The 21,033-nt window shown below is 53.1% G+C and overlaps 6 protein-coding genes across 7 annotated transcripts; 1 reads left to right on the top strand and 5 right to left on the bottom strand.

Moving 5' to 3' along the window:
• Positions 1-87: 87 nt before the first annotated feature.
• Positions 88-3,535, bottom strand: NCU00447 (serine palmitoyltransferase 2). The gene is made up of 2 exons (XM_951673.3): positions 3,101-3,535; positions 88-2,668 (listed from the first exon to the last, which is right to left on the bottom strand). Exon 2 carries the CDS (start codon positions 2,555-2,557, stop codon positions 566-568), a length of 1,992 nt encoding a protein of 663 aa, XP_956766.1. The 5' UTR covers positions 2,558-2,668; positions 3,101-3,535; the 3' UTR covers positions 88-565.
• Positions 3,536-4,286: 751 nt separating this feature from the next.
• NCU16685 (hypothetical protein) lies at positions 4,287-5,351 on the bottom strand. The gene has a single exon (XM_011395756.1). It carries the CDS (start codon positions 4,925-4,927, stop codon positions 4,526-4,528), a length of 402 nt encoding a protein of 133 aa, XP_011394058.1. The 5' UTR covers positions 4,928-5,351; the 3' UTR covers positions 4,287-4,525.
• Positions 5,352-5,526: 175 nt separating this feature from the next.
• Positions 5,527-8,930, top strand: NCU00446 (acetoacetyl-CoA synthase). The gene is made up of 2 exons (XM_951672.2): positions 5,527-6,277; positions 6,744-8,930. The coding sequence occupies exons 1-2, from the start codon at positions 6,074-6,076 to the stop codon at positions 8,607-8,609; spliced, it is 2,070 nt and encodes a 689-aa protein (XP_956765.2). The 5' UTR covers positions 5,527-6,073; the 3' UTR covers positions 8,610-8,930.
• A 149-nt stretch (positions 8,931-9,079) lies between these two features.
• Positions 9,080-13,310, bottom strand: NCU00445 (hypothetical protein). The gene is made up of 3 exons (XM_951616.3): positions 11,747-13,310; positions 9,941-11,691; positions 9,080-9,872 (listed from the first exon to the last, which is right to left on the bottom strand). Exons 1-3 carry the CDS (start codon positions 12,937-12,939, stop codon positions 9,469-9,471), a joined length of 3,348 nt encoding a protein of 1,115 aa, XP_956709.3. The 5' UTR covers positions 12,940-13,310; the 3' UTR covers positions 9,080-9,468.
• A 1,850-nt stretch (positions 13,311-15,160) lies between these two features.
• NCU00444 (transcription initiation factor TFIID subunit 14) lies at positions 15,161-18,110 on the bottom strand. Its single transcript, XM_951615.3, has 5 exons — positions 17,268-18,110; positions 16,902-17,085; positions 16,418-16,810; positions 16,278-16,345; positions 15,161-16,204 (listed from the first exon to the last, which is right to left on the bottom strand). The coding sequence occupies exons 1-5, from the start codon at positions 17,277-17,279 to the stop codon at positions 16,181-16,183; spliced, it is 681 nt and encodes a 226-aa protein (XP_956708.3). The 5' UTR covers positions 17,280-18,110; the 3' UTR covers positions 15,161-16,180.
• A 607-nt stretch (positions 18,111-18,717) lies between these two features.
• On the bottom strand, positions 18,718-20,974 carry NCU00443. Of its 2 annotated transcripts, XM_011395543.1 has the most exons (4): positions 20,822-20,974; positions 20,145-20,272; positions 19,461-19,890; positions 18,718-19,393 (listed from the first exon to the last, which is right to left on the bottom strand). In XM_011395543.1, exons 2-4 carry the CDS (start codon positions 20,208-20,210, stop codon positions 19,137-19,139), a joined length of 753 nt encoding a protein of 250 aa, XP_011393845.1. In that variant the 5' UTR covers positions 20,211-20,272; positions 20,822-20,974; the 3' UTR covers positions 18,718-19,136. The 2 variants fall into 2 exon arrangements, with proteins under 2 accessions (XP_011393845.1, XP_011393844.1); XM_011395542.1 differs by lacking the exon at positions 20,822-20,974 and having other exon boundaries at positions 20,145-20,752.
• Between the last annotated feature and the right edge of the window lie 59 nt (positions 20,975-21,033).

Below are 21,033 nucleotides of genomic sequence, written 5' to 3'. Positions count from 1 at the left end.
TAGTATTGGAGGAGGATGAAGTGGTCTGTACCACACTCACCGGAGCAGTCCAAGATCACACATTCAGACAGACCAAGAGATCTATGTAGCGTTGAGTTAATATATGTAATGATTCTTTGTTACGTTTTTACATTGAAGGATGTTTCCTTTGAAGTGGTCTATTGCTTTGTGCGTCATTAAGACCCCCTTGTGCACATTCATTTTCGTACAGTTGATTACCCTAACCAACCCAACTCCAAAGCTGATATCATATTAAATGAGCAAACCCTTGCAATAGATCATGCTTTGCTCATTCGGCTTCCGTCCCATTGCTTCCTCTTGAACGTTTTAAACATTAGGCCCATCCCTGGCATACCCTCATTAAAACCCATGAAAATCCTGCCGATAGCAGGAAAGAAAAGAGAGATGTCAATCGACATCCTCATGATGCCCAAAGGGCAAAGAAGATTCCCAGGAGGAGGCACATGGTTAGCGTGCCCTGGCCGCCTAGTACTATATATACAATTGCACCGGCCCTCTCAAGTGAGTACCAGGCGCTACCACACACAATCGTCCAATGAGCATTTTACCTCAGTGGCCGCTTGGCGTCTTCGACACCACGTGCAATGACGTCCTCCAGCTTCCACCTTGGTGGCTTGATGAGAGCCTGGCCCTTAGCCTTAATGTACTCCTTCTCCATCTCAGGGGTAACACCTGCAGGCAAGGGTTCGAGACCTCCCGCGACACCGGTAGAGAACTTGATCTGGAGAATGTCACCCACTTCGTCGCAGGCAGCAAGGAGGCGATCAAGATCGTCCTTGTTGTGTGCAGCTGATACGCAGAAGCGGGCACGAGAGCTGATGAGAGGTGTAGCGGGATATCCAACAACGACGACCGCGATCTTGCGCTTCAGCATCTCGTGGCTGAAAGCAGAAATCTTGCCGGGGTTGTAAAGCATGACGGGAATGATAGGGGAGTCGTCGTGGCCGTAAACAATGAAGCCAAGACGCTTGAGGCCAAGACGGAGATAGCGAGAGTTGAAGGCAATGCGCTGAAGACGCTCCTCGCCTTGACCGGGAGCAAGCTCACCCTCAATAATCTTGAGCGAGGCGAGAATCTGCATCAGAACAGCAGGAGCAGGCGATTCACCAAGGAGGGTAGCGGCATTGGTAGCCTTGAGCTTATCGATGATGTGCTTCTCGGCCGCAACGTAACCGCCATTAGCACCGAAAGACTTGGTCAGAGTTCCCATGAGAATGTCAACTTCAGCAGGATCGACATTGAAGTAATCGCAGACACCACGGCCGTTGGCACCAACAGCACCGATACTGTGAGCCTCATCGATGTAGAGGAAGAACTTGTACTTCTTCTTGAGAGCCAAGATACCGGGCAGATCGCACATGGTTCCCTCCATCGAGTAGAGACCTTCGATAGCAACAAGGATCTTCTTCCAGGGGCGGTGAGTGCGGGGCTGACCCTGGGCAATAGCCTCACGAAGCAGCTTCTCGAGATCGTCCATATTGTTGTGCTTGAACGACCTGATGACCGCTCCAGACAGACGGGCACCGATACGAATGGAGGCGTGGTTGAGCTCATCAGAAATGATGAGATCACCCTTGGAGACGAGCGCAGGGAAGGAACCAGCGTTGGTGACGAAGCCCATCGAGAAAACCATGGCAGCGGGCTTGCCAACGAATTTTGCGATTTCGCGTTCAACCTCGAGAGCGAGATCAGAAGTACCCGTATCCGCGCGAGGGCTGCAGGCGCTGAGGCCATACTTGTGAACACACTCCTCAACGGCATCGGCGCAAGGGCCAACGGACTGGGCGAAACCAAGATAGTTGTACGAGCTCATGTTCAGGGTTTCGGTGCAGGTACCGGTGTACTGGTAGTTGCGATTGAAGTCATCAGACTTGCGGTCAAGGAGAGTGATGTAGCGGCCAGGGACGCCAGTGGTGGGTCTGGCGAAGCAGTCGTCGATGCGCATCTTGAGTCTACGGACGTAGAAGTTGTCAAAATCGTCGTTCAGAGGTGCGTAGCCGTTCTGAGCCCGGAGTGCCTTGTAGTGGTTCTGGTCGCCGAATCTCTTGCCGAAAAAGTCGCGGGCGTGACCGAAGAAAATTAGGATAAGGTAGCTGAGATAAGTAGTGAGGACGTAATAATATGGGGGCTCGTCTTCAACGGGCGGCTCGAGAGTGCTGCCATCGTGTGTGCTGATGTAGCGGTGGCTCTGGCTGTTCAGAGGACCGAACTGGGCCTCGGCGCGTTGGCGCTTGAGCGTTTCCTCGAGGGAGGGGGGCTGGAAAAGAGTGGTGGACTCATGGCTGTTGAGATGCTCGGAGAGCGAAATGGAGGGCAGCGACAAAATGCTTGTCGCCGTACCGGCGCCCTGGTTCTGTTGCATGGCCTGGAGGGCCTGCTTTTCCGAGAGCTGATCCTTGCTCTTGGGCGAAGAGAAGAACTGGGCGATGCGGGTGGCTTTGGACAGGGACGGCCTTCGCTCGGCGGCCGCGTCAGGATTCGGCATAGTGGAGGAAGAGGAGGAGGAGGAAAAAGGGTTGGTAATCCTTCGGGGCATGTCTAGGGCGCAAGTGAGGGCGCAACTAGGTGGTTGGATGCAAGCAGACGACCGCCGCTTTCAGGACGCGTAGGAGGTAGAGCGATGCGCAAATGCTAACTCCAACAGATGCTGTGATAGAGAGATATCAGCAAGGTGGCCTAGAAGGATTACTTGGTAATGAGACGGGCCGCGAGCGAAGCCAAGGGAGAAGACGAGTTATCGCAACAATTTGGAAATGATGGAGTTCCTGCTAACCACGGAGCAACTGTGGAAATGCTGGTATGCCGCTTTCGCATGCTCGAAACATATGATGGCCATGTCAAATGACGAAACGCAGGCAATGCACAGCGCTGCCAATGCAGGTCCAATCGAGCTCCTTGCATGTGGTAGCAGCTCCCAGATACCACCAAGATGCTCTTGCGGGTGTACAACATGGGCAGCTTCCACTTCCAACCATTCCCGTCCATTTACCGCCTGAGTGCAACGCCTATCCATCGCCCTGGCTCCGCCGCAAGGAAAAGGGAGAAACGGAAGATGGAAAGCAGCATTCGAAACACTCACCTGCCCTATCATCCAAGAGACGTGTGTACAGGTACAGCAGCCTCCAAGAGCAACGTACAAGGCGGCGACGAGGTTGAAAACTGGATCGAGCGATTATAGTTTTGGAGACAAAAAGGCGGTCGCGACGGAACCGCTTGGGCGGTAGCGGTAGGCGGTGTCGGCGGGAAGAAAAGCAAACTAAGAGAGGGGAGCGTCGTCGCGCTTGTCGTCGCAGTCGAGTGTCGCCCTTTTACGACTCTGCTACACCCTCGCCCCTTGTTGATGTGCAGGACAGGTCACGGTTGTCTTGGAAGAGTCGAGGGCGTCGGCTGTCTGGGAAAAAGAGTGGACGAGGCAGAAGATTTCAATGAATTGCGGAAAGGGGCACAGGCATCACAACAGCGGGCAGCTCACCAGTGGTTCAAAGACAACCCACCACAAGTCGGAGCGACAAAATCCACCCCAGTCCACCACATTCCCACCGCAGCCGTCCGAAATTGTGGAACCCGATTACGGACGGCCAATGAGGGCGGCACTGCCAGCGAGCTGTTGACCCCGGTCTCCCCGGTGTTGCTTTCGTTGCTTCGCAGCCACACGTTAATTTGGCCAGTCACTGCGAGTCTGACAAGAGAGCAACAATTGGGGACTTGCGCTGTTGTTGGCGTTATCCAGTCATGTACCGTGATACCGCTGAATCATGCAGCCGCTGCCTTGTGAGATGTGTACCGTGTACTTTTAGTACTGGCAGTCTGGACTTGTTAGCGCATCCAACCAAGGTCCTCCGTATCTCCCGAACACTCCGGATCGGTGGGATCGGTTGGTGGTCTTGTGCTCGATGACGGGACTTTTCATCAATTGCTCGGCCTTTGTGCTTCTTGAAGCTGATCAAAGCGTCGTTTGCTTGCACGTTTCTTTTCCAACTGGCTCACTGGCTTCTGCTCAAGCAGACTGTGATAGACAGGTCGAGACTATCGTCAAGGCATAAGCCGGCGTTATGGCTTGAGACAAGACTCCAACGGCTCTCGGACTCGGGAAGACTCCGACACTGCCTGCACCTCGACAGGATCAATGTTAGACAATAGTGTACGTTCCTGAGATGGGATCGCCTCGAGCCACTGCAGGCACCATGGACACGGAATTGTCCAGGCGCGACACATCGGCGGATGTGCCAATCACCAGCCGACTTTGTTCCCGACTAGGCAAGGAACTCTGTGTGTCTCGATGTGTTGTGTACCATTGCCACCGAGCACTTCGGAAATGAAGGGATCGCAGGGAGAAAAAAACCCTATATTATGATGCGAACAGCACACATCTCTTTCCAGTTCCCACACGCCCAATTTCAACGGATTATCCTCCCGCTCGGCATCGCCTATGTACATTACTCTCTCGCCCTTGGATTGATGCCTGATCAACGATCTACGGCGGAATTATCATCAGCCCCAGCAGTCAACCACAGCCCTGCTGCATTGATGCGCCCATGGTGTGATGGCGATTCTCCACCAAAAAAAATGGACACCTTGGACGCTTGGCAAAAAGAGACTGGAACATGGCTCGCAAGGAATCGCAGCTCGTCGCAGGTTGCTGGATTCTCTCTTTTGTAGTTTGGCGGTCAGGGTCTGCGATCACGGCCTCTGTCCTGAAGCGGTTTGATGGCGATGATGTGGTGATGCAGAGCCTGCATTGCAGCAACGGGACCGCATGAGACTTGCAGCCGCCTTTTCTATTGCAACCGGCCTGTGCCGCGCTAGAAGCACTGCTAACAATCGCGTGACTTTGTCTCTCTGTCTGCGTTGGCAATTGGCTGACCCCGACAGCAAGGAAGACAGAGAGACCTTTTTGGAGGACCATCACTGCAGACGTGAGACGTGAATCATGATGACGGCTTGCCTCGAGTTGATGGGTATCACGGATGCCGACAGTTGAGTCTATGCAAGGTACGTATGTTGATTTGATTGATTGACGGACGGGATGGAAGACGAGATGGAAGCAAGGTATGGCTTCTTCATCTGGTGGATGTACTGCAGCGAGGCCCCGCCTCCGCAGTTTGGGCTTGACCTTCTCGACTTTTTCCAACAGAACCACACACCGTTACACAACTCCCCGACAAGCTGGTCTTGTTCAGCTGGATCTAACAAGTCATTTAACAATATGAATATTTCTGGTTTCTTCAACCTCGAAAGCCTGTCTGTCTGTCGAACAATACCAACGGAACAGCCCAAAGACCTCTTTGGAAAACACTTGGCGAACCTGCAGCGGTTTCCAATGTCTAGAATAGTGTACATAGAAGTACAAGCAAGGTAGCTAGCTTTGCCCAGACTCGGCTTTGGACGGGTCCCTATCAAACCTCGGGCCATCCATCCCATCGGAACGCGGAGGGGTGGAGGAGGACGATCTCGGCCACTCGAACATCGAGTTTTCTTCCATTTCCGTCTTTCCGCCTTTCCGCCTTTCCAGCCAGCTGTGGCATTCTGCAATTCCGGCGGCCATCGTCGGCGGCATCTGGCACTCGAGCGGCATGCCCGCCCCGGGCGGCATTGAACCAGCAGACTGCGGCGCTACTATGGTCTGTGAACCAGCACTCTACTGTGTAGCTTACAAGCCCGAAAATATGGACCCCCTGTAACGGTAACGGGAACCTTCAAACCTCCCTACCCAGCAGAAGCCTCCGTGATCACGTACACCCACCCTAACCGCACAACACTTCGACCACCACGCGTTTCCCACTCTCGGTCTGGGCATTGAACGCAAAGTGGAGGAGCAACAGTCAGAGCCTCTTTTCGAGATTGACGAACCCCAGATTCTCCATTCCGGCCATCGGAATCGGATAACTGTCCAAGTCCCCGTTGCCCCGGACCCAACTGTGCAAGTTTCCCCGCGACAACCCGAATCGCCATCACTCCTCACCCACGCATCTCTTTGAAGTTGACTAAATTCTCGCTTCACGCGTCCTTTATTTAAACGGATATATTCTTCAGTCATCTTCAATTCTTCACCATGACGGTCACCAACGAGCTTTGGAGACATCCGGATCCCCAGTCCACGCAGATGTGGAAGTTCCTTGAGCATGTAAACTCCAAGTACGGTCTCCAGCTCAACGATTATCCATCCCTCTACAAGTGGTCAGTCGACAACGTTGCTGCCTTCTGGGAAGAGGCCTGGCACTTTACCGGTATCAGGCATTCCAAGCTGTTCGATGAGGTGGGTGATTAAGTATTTTTTGTTCTCCTTCAAGTGATCCCGCTGGCTTCCGTGGATGATATGCTTTCCATTCTCAAGAACCGTCTCATTTTCTTTTCCGCGGGGTCTAGGGAAATGGGGGGACAGATGGGGAACCCCGGACAACCCCAACTTTGTTCAGCCCCCACTTCCGGTTCACGAAGCACACTGTACGACCGGAAGGATGTCCACAATATCTCGCTATAGATGCGATGGGTTGGGGAACTGTTGTCTCATACGGGCGTCGCTTTAACGCAATTCACCTCATCTCATTTGCCCATGTTGATGGCCGCAGTTGGTCGTCAGGGTTACCCAACATTTATTTCATGGCGAACCTCTATACCCCTAAACATACCCCTATTGGGAAATAAACACGGCGAGCCAATCAGCACATAAGGGAAAGACCTGTGTAGTGCTTCTTATAGACTAACCATGTCGACTACTATAGGTGCTCCCTGAACATGCGCCCATGTTACCTAGGCCTGACTTCTTTGCTGGTGCCCGACTAAACTTCGCCGAGAACCTCCTGTTCCCTGGAAATGCCCAAGTCAACGGATCTGATGTTGCTGTCATCACAGCCACTGAAAACGACGAGCACCTCACCGAAACCACATGGGACGAGCTGCGAGAGCAGGTCCGGCAATGCTCCAATGCCCTCCAAGCTGCTGGAGTGAAGGAGAATAGTGTTGTTGCTGGCTTTGTTGCTAACCACGTGCAAGCCTTGGTCGCCCTACTGAGTGCTGCCTCCCTCGGCGCCATCTGGACGGGAATCAGCCCTGATAATGGTGTCAGTGCCGTCTTGGACCGTCTTGTCCAGATCAAGCCCAAGGTTCTCTTCTCCGATAATGCCACTCTCTATAACGGCAAGGAGTGGTCCGGCAAGGCCAAGACCCTCGAGGTCGTCGAGGCGCTACAGAAGCACGGACTCGAGCTCGTTGTCGTAGTTAAGGGCCTTCAGAACTTTGAGACCGGACTGGACGAGATCCGCGTCAAGGGCGTCAAGGCGGAGGAGTACGATGAGTTCCTTCACAGCTCGCCCAAAGAGGAGCCCCTCGTCTTCGCCCAGCTTCCTCCCTCACATCCTCTCTACGTCCTCTATTCCAGCGGCACCACCGGCCTGCCCAAGGCCATCGTCCACACCGCCGCCGGCACCCTTCTCCAGCACAAGAAGGAGCTCTTCATCCACTCTAACCTCTCCCCGCGATCGCGCATGCTCTACTACACCACCACCTCGTGGATGATGCACCACTGGTCCGTTTCCTCGCTCTCATGTGGCGCCTCGCTGGTCCTCTACTCCGGCTCCCCCTTCCGCCCGCACGGTTACCTATCCCTCCCGCGCCTGCTCTCCTCCCTGAAGGTAACCCACTTCGGCACCTCGGCCGCCTACCTGACCACGCTCGAAGCCAACAGCGTACGCCCCATCGATCCCGTCCACAACCTCGACCTCTCTTCTCTCGAAGCCATCTATTCCACCGCCGCCCCCCTCCCCCCTTCTACCTTTGCCTTCGTCTACACTGCTTTTCCCTCCACCATCAACCTAGCCTCTATCACTGGCGGCACAGACATCATCTCCCTCTTTGGCGCCCCTTGCCCTCTTCTCCCGGTCCGGGCGGGAGAAGTCCAATGCGCCGGTCTAGGAATGGCCATCAGCGTAATCGATTCTGCCTCCGACGCCTCCGACCCCCGCCCTGTCGACCCCGTCGGCTCCGAAGGCGATCTTGTCTGCCTCAAGCCGTTCCCCTGCCAACCTCTGACTTTCTTCGGCCCCGGAGGCGACGACAAGTACCGTGCCGCTTACTTTGAGCGCTTCGGCACGGCCATGTGGCACCACGGCGACTTTGTGCGCATGAACCCGTCCACGGGGGCGTTGGTCATGCTGGGCCGCTCCGATGGCGTGCTCAAGCCCGCCGGTGTCCGCTTCGGGTCTGCCGAGATTTATAACGTGCTCATCCGCTTTTTTGCTTCTGAAGTCGAAGACGCGGTGTGCGTAGGCCGCAGACGCGAGTTTGATCGTGATGAGACCGTTTGCCTTTTTGTGGTCATGGTGCCCGGCAAGTCGTTTACTTCGGAACTGAGGGATCGGATCAAGAACGTGATTAAGCGCGAGTTGAGTCCTAGGCATGTACCGGGCGTGGTGGAGGAGTGCGGACCGGCGGGTATTCCGAGGACCGGGAATGGGAAGAAGATTGAGGTTGCTGTTAAGCAGATTTTGAGTGGGTTAAAGGTGAAGACGAATGCGAGTGTGGCGAATCCAGAGGCGTTGGAGTGGTTTAGGACGTGGGCGAAGGCGGCGGAGGAGCAGTTGCCTAAGTAGGTGGATGAGTACGCAAATAGATGATGACCCGTTGTAAGATGCTGAAGAGAAAGGCAATTTTGCTGTGGTGAATGGGATGTACATCTATGGATGGCCAATGGGTATCTGATATGATAGGATATGGGATTGGTCTGGGGATAAATGAACATGATAGATGGACACATATAAAGTGGGGGGGGAGGGGGGGGAGGGCGGATAACGTTCTCATGCTTTGCTTTGTCTATGAAACACGAGTTACTAGCATTAGAGATACCGCGAACCGGTAATGAGAAAACCAGGTTATCTAACATTGAAAGAATAGAGACACTGGAATGACCGCAACTCGATTGACGAGTTGTTCTTTTCATCATTGACATGGGGAACAGATACTCTCTAAACTGTGTTATCCTCTTTCAACAAATTCAACGACTGCTGCACAAGACATTGGAACTTCATCACCACAAAAGCATGCACATCTGAGTTGATGATAGCTTGGTACTGTTCGTCCATTCGACTCAATTCTCATTCCTCCCTTTCCCACCATATCCGATGTCGACGCTACTTAGTGTGAAGAAACACAAAAAGACGAGAAAAAACACCGCGCCGTCCCTAAATGAGCAAAACTTCCCTTCCTATGTTTTTTTTTTGGTGTCCGTGTTGCACTTTCAGATTACTTTGGCAACTATCACGATGCCTTCTCCAACCATACCTGCAACTCATTAGCTCTCTCATGCATGGTTTGTCCCATCCTCCTTCCTCTCCTTTATATATCTCCCCCGATGATAGTGATAATGACCTCGCTTCCATATTGTTTTTTCCACCATCAGCCGCAAATTCACAGATAGATCGATCCTCTGTCCCAAAACTCAACTCGAAACACTCAAGGATACCTCCCCCCATCAAGAACGAAACTAGCCCCATCCATCGGATCCATCGCCATAAAATCCAACAAATCGACACCACCCACATTAACACCCTCAGCTGTCATCGACACGCTCGTGTTGTCGATATTCTGGAAAAAGGCCGGGCCGGTGGGGAGGTACCACATCTCGTTGCTAGGGTTGGCCCAATCCGTGTTCTCAAACATGCTGTCCGTCAAACCACCACCGCCACCGCCGCCGCCACCACCGTTGCCATTGCTGTTGCCATTGGTATCGGGTAAGTTAGACGTGGCGGCGGGCGTAGATGGGCCGAACATGGATGCCGAGCCGGTGGGGTATGGAAAGTCACCAGCTGCGACGTCCCAGGGGGTGGCGGAGATGTTGTTTGTAGGATTGCCGCGTTCTGTTTGGTGACTTGTTAGTTTCAATTTCTCGAAAAGCAATTGAGAAGAGAAGGCCAGGATAACTCACCAAGATTATTAGCAGACAGCTTGGACCAGACGTCACCCGAGGAAAGATTTGGCGCCCCATGGGGCATGGGACCGTTGCCGTTGGTAGTATCGGCTTGGTGATTTGGATTGGGCGACCGGCCATCTGTAGTGGCAACGGGCGGCGGCGGGGCGTGAATAAAGCGGTTGCGTAGACGGCTCGTCAAAGTTTCGAGCATATCTGCGAAGCGTATTCCCAGATGAACATCGTCAACGACGCAGTGCCTCAAAGCATCTACCGTCTGGTCCATCAGGCTGATGCTCAACTCGACATCTGATTTGGGCGCACCGAGTGCAAACGTTTTGAGCAGAAACATGGCACCACTGATGATGCGAAAGTAGGTCCGCACAGGAGCGTGCTTCAGGTAACCCTTGGGCAAGAGACCATCGACAACGGTTCGAAGCAGGTTTCGGCTGCCGTTAACAACCTCTTTCACATACTCCTCGTCTTCAGCCCCGAACCCACCAAGCTGACTGAGCGGCAGCTTTCCGAGATAGTTCTGCGTCTGCGGTGACAGCTGCGGAGCAGAGTGTCCCGAGACGCTTCCACCGTTGGTTGAGCCTCCGCCTCCAACGTTGGGATTGTTGGTACACCGCTCAACGACAGCCTGCAAAGCAAGCGAATTGACGTAGATTCGGACGTATTCATACTCGATGGTTAGGATGTGCCGAATATATGGTGGCAAAACAAAGCGGTTGAAGTCGTTCCACCAATTCCTCAACAGAGGCTGGAACTCCTTCAACAGTTGTATGTACTTTCCGCTCTGGATGATATCGGTAGTGTAGTTGCGAGACCGGAAAAGTTTCTCGTTGCCCCTGTGCATCACATTGCTAACACCTGCCCAGCAGAGGATAATCTGATCGTCTAGCTCGAGGTCGGGGATGTACACAAACCCGTTGGACGTGGACGAAGGATTGGTTCCCGGAGTTGTTCCTTCTCCCGAGTGAGGTCGCCTTCGTGACATGATAGGATCGTTACGCATGTTCTCAGGGACCATGTTTGTCCAGTTGAGCCGGCCAGCAAGCTGGCTCAGATAAATCAGGAGCAATCTCTTGATGCGATGGGCTCTAAGGCGATACGACTCATCTTCATATTCCGGCCGAGTTATGGATCCGGTTGCGAGCAGTTCGTCGATCTCGTCAAAAACCCCGAGCTCGTACGCCAAGCCCAAAGCGGTACTCAGCAGCATCCAGCACATACGGTCACTTCGCCAGGCAGGCTCCAGCCAGCTCTCTATTCTCCTGCCGCCAATCCCAGCTGAAGGTTTTTGGTTGTTGTCGTCATCCGCAGAATTGTGCTCATACGAGGGTAGAAGCAACTCGTCAATGGCCTCGCTCGGCGGGAAGTGGAGGGCTCGTGGATGCCACTCCGTCAGGATCATAAGGGACTCAATTGTGCCGAATGTTCTGAGACTGCCGCGGCGAAGACCTCTCCATGGTGCCGTGCTAGAACTCTGCGATTCGTCCGCGCCCGAGCCACAGAAGCCACCACCAAATGCCTCCTGACCCCAGACCACACGCTCGATCATGCCTCGGAGGTAGGTCCATAGCTGTTCGTGGATGGCGTGTGATCGACAGTGGCCTCCGGTTCCTGGCATGCGGCGATACCTTGACGCAATAGTGAGGAGTGTCACTGTCAAGATGGGTTCCTCAGTCAACAATGTGAGGTGCGAAGCTGGATTCCGGAACGTAGGAGGCGATATAGGCGTGAGTGGTGAAAGATATGCATAGTAGCTAGGTGGCCATGTTAGCTTAGCACAAGTACAACATGTAGAAGGCAGCAACCTACTATTCTATGTAATCAATCGCCTCCTGCGCAGTAAACCACCCTGCCCGCACGAACCGAAAGCGCGCCCATGCTTTCAGTGCCTCGTTGTAGCCCGGCTCCTGTGATATGTCACGCTTGGTGAGTTCCGGGTCGATAGATTCGGTGGACGCTTCCTGTCTTGAAGCATGACGAGAGTGGTAACCCGGACGGTCATTGTGGTGAGATGAGTGACGGGAGTTCAGACCAGGGCGCCCAGCATGATGATTGGTCCGCGAAGAGTCCCCAGCGGCAGTAGACTCTCCGTCCTGCCTATGCATCGGGCTACGCAAGCGCGCGACATCAGCATATGGCAGTCGCTGTGACCGATCACTACGGGTATCAACTAACTTGTCGGTCGCCGCCTTGTACAACAAGTCTAGAGCGTCATGTGGGCCGTAGACCTCCCTGCGCATAACTGTTCTGGCCTCAAGGTTCTCCAAGGGAGTGTTGGCCTCACCAGCGCCAAACTCGCCGCCGGTGGTACTCCGAGCACCTCCAGTGCTCGTAGTGCTGTTGGGGCCGCCATCTCCGGGTCTCCTCAACGGTTGTGCCCGACCCCGACTACCCCCAGGAGTGAGAGGGACATCGCTGTAGAGACGGCGATCAAGAGGGGCAGCCATGACCGGACTTTCACCACTGCGTAGCTGCTTCCTGCCGTTGCGGAGAATGTAGTCATCATGGTCGGGATCATCAAAGATGTCAGTCATGTCATCGTCCACCTTGCGCTTACGGCGGGTTGCGCTGAAGTAGCATTCCTTGCTCTCGCGCCGGCAGCGGACACATGGCGGATCACTGGGGTTATCGACGGACCCTAGATCACACCGGACCTTGCGACGGCGACAGGGAATACATGCTTGATACACCCGCTTGTGTTGGGCTCCTGTAGTAGAAGAAGCACCACCGCCAGCGGCAGAAGGGCCGGCACCGGACTGCGACTGGGACCGGGGCTTGTCCTGAGGTTGGGAGGCGGAAGAAGATCCGGCTCCACTCTGGGCCGTGGCGGCAGACGGAGCGGGACCCGCAGCTGCAGCAGTGCCGGCCGGAGCGGTGCCGGATGGAGTCAATGGCGGAGCAGTTCCGACCGAGGCGGAAACGGAGGCGGACGGCGATAGCGGCGAAAGAGACTGATGGCCAGCAGCGGCTTGTTGAGCGGCCGAGCCGGCATACTGGGCCATGGTTGGGGGCGGCAATGAAGTCAATGCGACCCGAGGCCGACGGTAGTGATGATGTCGGGCTGTCGGCCAGGTAGGCCCCTGGGTCGGACCTCAGTGTCGGTTTGCAGCGGTTTGTGGTGGTTGAAGAGAAGTCAGGACGGCTATCAGGACAGGTCTTGGTAGTAGGATTAAAGAAAGCCGAAGGGTGACGAGGTGTGGGCAAGCGGCGATAATGGTTGATTAGCGGGAACAAGAATAGAAGAAAACGGCGGATCTTGCCCTTGCCCCTCCCGCTTGTCTCCAATCGATCTCCAATAACTTCAGCCGAGGGATCTCCAATCCAATCGGTTTTTCTTTTTTTTTTCTTCCTTGTTGCAGATACTGGAGTCCCAATGCCGTTGTGTCGGGGTCGCCAAATGGACGTGCCAAACGTTTGGAGTGTACGAGTGGACCTTCCTCTCTCTTTTTTTGCGGGGTGGAGTAAGCGGACAGGGATCAATCAACCACAATGCTGATGAACTGCAGTGCAGCGAAGGCCAAGTCTTGAGAGTTCCCTCGCTGTGTTGATGCAGTCTCGCAATGCGTCCTTCCGTAACGAGAGAGTCAAGAGATGTTCGCAAGGTGTCTCTGGGGAACAGAACGGCGGCGCTGATCCAGGCTGGTACTACAAGCCTATCAGAATTAGGAAGAAGCCCCGAGAAAAGAAAAAAGTCCACCACCAGTGCAAACACTGTCCGACACTGTCCAGGAGCACCCACACTCAACGAACACTGCACTGCGCCGACGTTCTCCTTCGCTTCCTCACCCACGGCACCTCGTCGGTGAACCGACCGACACCTTTCACGATGAACCCCTCAAACCCCTCCTCCAAGGATCTCGTAAATTGGGGTTTCGATATTGTAATCCATCTTCAAAAGCGGGCTCCTTGGTGGAATCTAGAGCAGCTTCATAACATGACTATCGACCCTTGACCGCCGAAACGTCCGTTGCTGTTGATAATGGAAATCGTCGGCTTTTGGGCGGGCATAAGGCAAACTTTGTCTTAGCATCCAAAAATGTCAAGTATCAAGAGCAGCTGTTCTCCATCATCAGGAACGCCTTCAAAAATAGATCATATGACGGCTGGTGCCAAGGAAAGATACCAGCAGCAGGTATGAGTTCTGATTTGAATTGCTGGTTGGGGTTGGGCTGCAAGACCTAAAGTAACGCAAGACATGTGGGAAGAAAAGAGAAGGCTGCCAGACGCCTCCATCCGTCATCCTCTTGCCAGTCCGACCTCGAGATAACGGACACACACAATAAAAATAAGAAAAGGAAGAACAAATCAACAGAATGAACGATTGATAACCAAAGGGCGGCCAATTGCGACTCTGAAACACATGTAAGGAAGCCACGTGAGCCTCACTCAGTCCTTCATTCAACCTAGACAGCATCACAAGAATGATACGACGAGCACCAGAAAACGATGATACTGTACTAAGCAAAGTACACTAGAGAGTAAAACCCAAAGTGGAAACTCGTTGACTTACAATCCATGTCTAAGGCAGACTGACGAATTATAAGCCACCATTCCACTTATTCCATTTGGCTTGTCAGCCGTCACGCTCCTTCCTCTTTCTTACAATGTACTCCCTTGCTGTTTGCTGTTCACGTCACGCGGTCGATATATATTGTTGTTTCCTGGAATTCTTTCTGCCACTGCCAGTCCCGTCCCCTTGTCTTCGGTTACTCATGTGTAGAAAAAAAATCACTTTCATGACAACGTGACACGTCTAGCCAGCGATCCCGAGATCTTTCGTACACTAGACTACATACTGTTGCAGTCATTCCTCCTACGGATCTCGATCCAAACCCCTAACGAACGTCAAAACTCAAGAGATCAATGACAACCGCCTTCCAGAAGAAAGCAACTGCCAAGCCAACCTCCTCCTCTCTTCTCGCCAGCAGAGCCGCATCTGTCATCCATCCTGCAACCTCCACTTTCCCCAGTTTCTTACTGATCATCAAGTAACATCGCGGCTTGGAAAGAAGCGAAGAGAATTCTTCCATGTGTACATACAGTACGGATCTCGCATCTGGGCAGTTGCTAGGCGACCCAGGCTGGGCCAGAGTCTCAGATCTACGATCCCGGGTGGTGCTCCAGCAACCACCACAAAAAAAAAAAAAAAAAAAAAAAAAAAAAAAAAAAAAAAACACGGGCGAACAACATGTACGCAGTACGCAGTGTCCACCCCGCACACACATTCTAGAAGCATTTTCTGTCTACAGACGACATATGTACCTAGCCATCATCTACGCATACAAAAACTTGCATTATATAACCGCCGCCGATAATATCGCCTACCGCAGTAGCTCCGGATATAAGCCAAGAGCTCATGCCTGAAAAAGATGGCTATCTGGCAGGGTGCTGGCAGATCTATAGCGCTCTAGTCCAGGCACAGGAGACACGGAGACTAAGGCGAACGGACAGTTACTGCTGCTCCATACCCTGAACTGTGTAAACTAAACCATACAGCATGTTCTCTGCTTCTAATACCGCCATACGACGAGCAACGTAGAGAGACCGTGATCGAGAACTAGGTACCGCCTACAACATAACCGCTTCTCTTTCCCTTCCGAATTCCATGGGCGTGGGATCTATTACATACCTCCTTTCTACCTCTTACCCATCCTTTCCCGAACCTTTCTTTCCAATAAACAGTCTCAAATTTCCCTATGACGATCCTACCTAGAGGGGCAAACCTTGCACATGATAAGGTTCAAGGTCCGCCCAAAGCACAAACTGATTAGCGATGCCACTCCCTTCCAGTGAAGAGCAGTCCTCACGAGCAGACACCACCAATCAAGGCAACGATCCCACCGGCAGAAAGGAAACGGTTCAACGGAACACACCCTAGACCATCGAATATCACGCAAAGAAAGAAATCTGGAAGATCAAATCAAGCACAAATTTTGTCAAGAGAAGCTCTTGAATCTTTCTCAATTTTTGCTTTTTGCGTATCCCACCATAACTCCATAAACGCCACGGTAATGCAGGAGCCGAAGAAGCCTAAGGCTACAATGGCATGATGGTGAAGGTGGTTGATGTTGATGTGGATGGAAGTGTCAAGGGATCAATAATAGTGAATAAAGAGGGTGGTGGTGTACTGGGTATGGTATGGTGCGCACTGCGATCTAGTAAGGAAGAATGTTCCCGTCCCTGATGACTTCGTAAATCGATGGCCATCGACTACTGTAGGTTACTTGGACCAAGGAAGTCGTACTATGAGACTACGTTGGCTTTGACCTGTGGTAATATTAGCGATTTAGCTACAGAAGGATCCGATTGAGGGGGCAAAAGAATGGGAAGAACAACTTACCAAGAACTCCCAGAGCATCTTCATGAGGTTGTCAGGAAGAGTGTAGAGATCCACCGAGAACTCGCCCGCTATAGACATGTCCAGTCAGCCATCAGCTCGTGTTGCCTCCAGGGGCCACACTCCCTAGCGGGCAAACTTACCATCGAGGTTGTTCTGGATGTACGTATTGTCATCCTTGTGATCGTGGATCATCTGAATGACCTGCAGGAGGTCATCCTCGCCCAGCTTCGTCAAGCCATCCGCCATACGCTCGATGTCGTAGGGCCGCTTCTTCTTGGAACCGCCGTCCACCGCCTTCTTCTGCTTGCGCTCCTCGTCCGAGGGCAAGGGACCCGTCTCTCTCAGGAGCTGCTGGAGCGCCTGAGATGGGTTACGGAAGGTGACGGTATGGATGTTTTCGTACTCTGATTGCTGGAAGTTCAGGTCGTGCGCGATCGAGATCTTGCCGCCTTTCTCGGTGGTGTACATATCGATGATCATCTCAAATTCACCCCAGCCCTCGTTGGTGCATTTGAAGGGAGGATCGTTGAAAGCTGAATTTGCGACGCGTTAGCCAACCTCTGGCTCTCGAGACACAACAGAGATGGGGAGAGGTGACCGGCGGCCGCTCCGGTGTCTACTTACTCTGGATAGGGTTCGCGAACGAAGGGTGAAGGTTGTAGGTCACCTTCGTGAAGCACCTGGCGGGCCTCTCCTTGCCATCTTGGTCGAGAATATAGAGCTCGACCGTCCACTCCTTCATGGGGTAGCCCTCCTGTGCCGCCGGCTTGTTGATATTGTGTTGTTCTGTGACAACCTTGATCTTGCGCTGTAGACAAATAAACCCACGTTAGCCGTCGAATCCATTTCCCGAACAACAGCTATCCCGGAACGTTCTCCTCCTAGGGCCTTTCCTTTCCCTGCCTCTGCACCTGTTCTGTATGCCGCTACAGTGGTCACCCTGTTTGCGCAAGCTACCAACCACACTGGACTGGGAATCCGGAAACTAACCTCGACGATCATCTTGTTTGCGCCTGGAACCCGCTTCGGATTCCTTCTAGTAGCTTTGGTTCGAGTATTCTTACTAGCACTACTGGGAACGTCCGACCGATCCTCAAGGCCCTCTGCTTCCCAGAAATTGGATGGATTCCCGCGGTTAGCTTTGTGTACTTCTCTTCACTTGCTCGTGTCCTAGTACTCGAACAGCACTCTTTTGACAATCGGCGTTCGGTCGGTGTCTCGAGTACAGGACAGTAGTAAGACAGTGGCGTTCGGGCTCTTGAGGAAGAGCAAGGATTCGAGGATGTACGACGTTGTTGTATCCGTTGGGCTGTCTGGCAATGGGCTCTATAGTGTTTGGTGTGTTGTATGTGTTGGTGTGTCGCAGATTCCGTCGCGCTGCTAGAGTTGGGCTTTGTAGCGGTAGAGAATAAGGTCGTCCGTTACGGAGGGGTAAAGGTACCGCGGCGGGCCGTGGCGTGCGGTTGGGAACCAGGGATAATGATGGGGATAACGTAGCTCTAAGGTGTATAGCGTACAAATTGGGATAGGCAAAAGTTGGATGGGAACGCGATCGTGATCGTGAAGAGGGGCTAAGGTTAAGAGCGTGTCTCCTCTCTGATGGCCTTGGGTTGAAAAATGCTCAAGGGAGTGTTCAAGCAAGGCAATGTGGGAAGGTTTTTACTGAGTTATGGTGCTGATGCGACTTGGATGGTTGGGAATTTGGGTCACTGTGCAATATATGTACACTCCGATGAAGTTGGTTCAAGCGGGACATACCTTCGTCATTCGCGAACGGAGGCGTCGCGGCGCCGCCATAGTCAAAACCGTAACCATGGCTGAAGTCGACCATTGTCCCGTCGCTAGCACTCAGTGAGGTACCGCTGTGCGTGCTGTGGCTGGTGCGCTGTGATGCAGTGAGCGTCAGCTCGCTTTGCCGGCATTCCTCTACCCCTCACCGTGGATGTAAGCAAGGTGAGCTCACCTAGGTGAACGAAGATATCACCACTCTAATCGAAATATCGCGATGATCGAGAAAGCAGAAGTCTTGGAAAGAAGTTGTCAAAGACGACGGTGATGCTGAAGTAGACCCTGAAATCTTGAAGTAAATTGCTCCAAGATGTGATTTTGCGTCGTCGGGAGAAGAGTAGTGAGAGACCGCTGGCGAAGAAGAGGATCGTCGTCAGCTCGCCGTAAGGTAGTCAAGAAGAGAAGAAACCTCCAAAACCGCAAAACAACCAGATTTTTTATACGGTCGTCGCCAGACCGCGTCACGGACGACTTGGCAAACGGAATTCAGTATTTGTGTTTCTTTCAAGACAGGCTCAGGTTTCCGTCAGCTAGCCAGTCCATCAGATTCGTCTCATGTTTTGGTGGACCATCGTGCTAAGCCGTCAGCCAGGTATGACGAGGCGAGGTTGTGTGTACAAGAACTTGATCAAAAACCCCCAAAGGCAATGCATCGGTGTGAAGGGTAGTGAGTTGTTCTATCTAAAACTGTTGGTTAAGCTAAAGGTTATTTAGATCCCTTAAGAGTAATCCCCATCCTCATCCTCCTTGCCAGCCATAGTTGCAAAAGGGCCGTCGCAGTATGTTACCAGTATATTGAAATCTCGTCAAACGCACACCTGAATAGTGCTTTCATGTCGGATACTTCAACCTTTTGTTCTCGCACACGCTGCCCATGTACCAGCTCTCTAGCCTAGGAATCATCATCGTCATAACTTCTGTAGCGGTCCTTTCATTCATTCCATCGCCCAGCCCATGGAGGTAGTAATGTCATCGTCCCCTCTAACACCTAGCAAAACGGAAAATAGAACGGGGTGGTTGAAAAACTTTCCCTAAAGCAACTTCAAATTCATGCAAAACTAGACCACACATCTACTCGGCCTTCTCGTCCTCGGAATCCTCCTCAGCCTCCTTCTTCTCGGCGGCCTCCTCGGCAGCCTTGAAGAGAGCCTCGTTGTCCTTCTGGGCCTTGATAAAGGCATCCTTGAAAGCGTTGGCGTTGTCGGAGTTGGCAAAGCGGATCGCGAGGGTGACGGCCTCGGGCTCACCCTCGGAAACATCGGCAGCGGCGTTCCACACCCAGCTGCGGTCGGAACCAACGTTGGGGGAAAGCTTCATCTCAGGAACGACTAGTAGAATCGTATGGTTAGCAAGCTTCATTCAAGAACAGCTTCAATAGAGTAGGGTGTTGCTTACTGTAGTGGTTGGCGCAGACCTTGAGGGTCTTGTCGCGGCGCATGACGAGACGGGTCTTGCCATTCTCGTGGTGCTTGAGGAGACGGACGTCACCGGTACCGCGCTCCTTCCACTCGCTGGCCTCCTTGACGAACTTGAAAAGCTTGGCGCGCATCTTGAAGACCTGCTCCTCGGACTCCTCGTTGGTCTTGGTCTCGACCTTCTCGGTAAGGTGGATGACGGGCTCAAAGTGAACGTCCTCAGACTCGGGGGCCTCATCCTCCTCGCCCTTCTCAGCAGCGGCAGCGGCAGCAGCCTCACGCTGGGCCTTGGCGCTGCCAGAGGTGTCGCCGCGCTCCTCATCCTCCTTCTTCTCCTTCTTGGCACCACCACCGAACATGGAGAAGACGGATGAGCTGGAGAAAGCAGCGGGCTTCTCCTCGGTCTTAGTCTATAAGCACCATCGCGTTAGCCTTCTGTTGGCTCTGTGAAAGCGCAGTTGTGAAAGAAAACGGGACAGTCGCGGGAGATCGCGGCCCCCTCTGTTCGGCTGAGAAACTCGATGTCTCCATGTTCATAAGATTATTACACGGAGCAATCGTCCAAGACAGAGAAAATCGCGACCCCTTCGCCACCCTCCCAACACTTTCTGGTCGCCCGTTCGAATCGAAATAGGATGTTTGCGGACAGGGAAGGCGAACGTACCTCCTCAGCGGCGGCAGGAGCGTCAGGCTTAACCTCCTCGACAGGCTTGTTCTCGGTATCGGACATTTTGATAGACGGTTGGGGTTTGGTATCGGGGTTCTGTTCTAGTGATTGTTGGCTCGGTTTAACTAGGAGCAGGGAGAATGAGTTAGAACACTTTCGTGATAACACATAGACAAGTTTCGCAATGGTCCCAGGTCTTTCTTCGTTGTTCTTCCTATCATGCAGGCATCATGAATCGCTAACCACCCCCAGAGAGACGTAGAGTGACAGAGACAGAGAGCACCCGACCATCCCATCCCGCCATTGCCGCTAGCGAACCTGACTGGCTTGTCTGACAGGCGGTGGTACTCAGGCGCACGATACGACGGGCCATCGAGGCGGGGTTTCTTGTCTTGTCTCGTCTTGTCTGTTCCTATCTCTCTCTCTGTCTGTCTCTGTCTGTCTGTCTCTGCTTCTCAACTGGCGAGCGAGCGAGCGAGCGGCGCAGCGCTAGCGACAAACCGCCAGCAGAGATTTGAAGCGGGGTGTGTCCCATGTGCGGGGAGGTTGGATGCTGAATGCCTGCACGGGTCGGTAGGTAGACAGAAAGAGGAACAGTCCCGCCCAGCAAAGACTTTGAGCGGGCAGTGTAAGCAAGACAAAAGAGAAGAAAAAAAATATTATAACATACTTACCGGATACTTGAATCCAGAAGTCAACTCGTTCGGCGGGCTTTGGAGGGGATCGATGTGTTAGAAAGAGAGTGGAAAACGTTAGAGGGGAGTGGATGGGTGGATAGGTAGTACTTAGGTAGTAGCTCTCTGCTCGTTGGGGTGGGTTCCTCTCTCAGTCCGCCAGGCGCATGGGCTGGGCTCAACTCAAGTCAGGCAAGTCGAAAGTCTCCACA

Source organism: Neurospora crassa, linkage group III (genome assembly GCF_000182925.2).
Source record: "Neurospora crassa OR74A linkage group III, whole genome shotgun sequence".
Taxonomy (NCBI): Eukaryota; Fungi; Ascomycota; class Sordariomycetes; order Sordariales; family Sordariaceae; genus Neurospora; species Neurospora crassa.
Note: the sequence above shows the minus strand (reverse complement) of the source record. Positions and strands in the feature narration are given on the sequence as shown.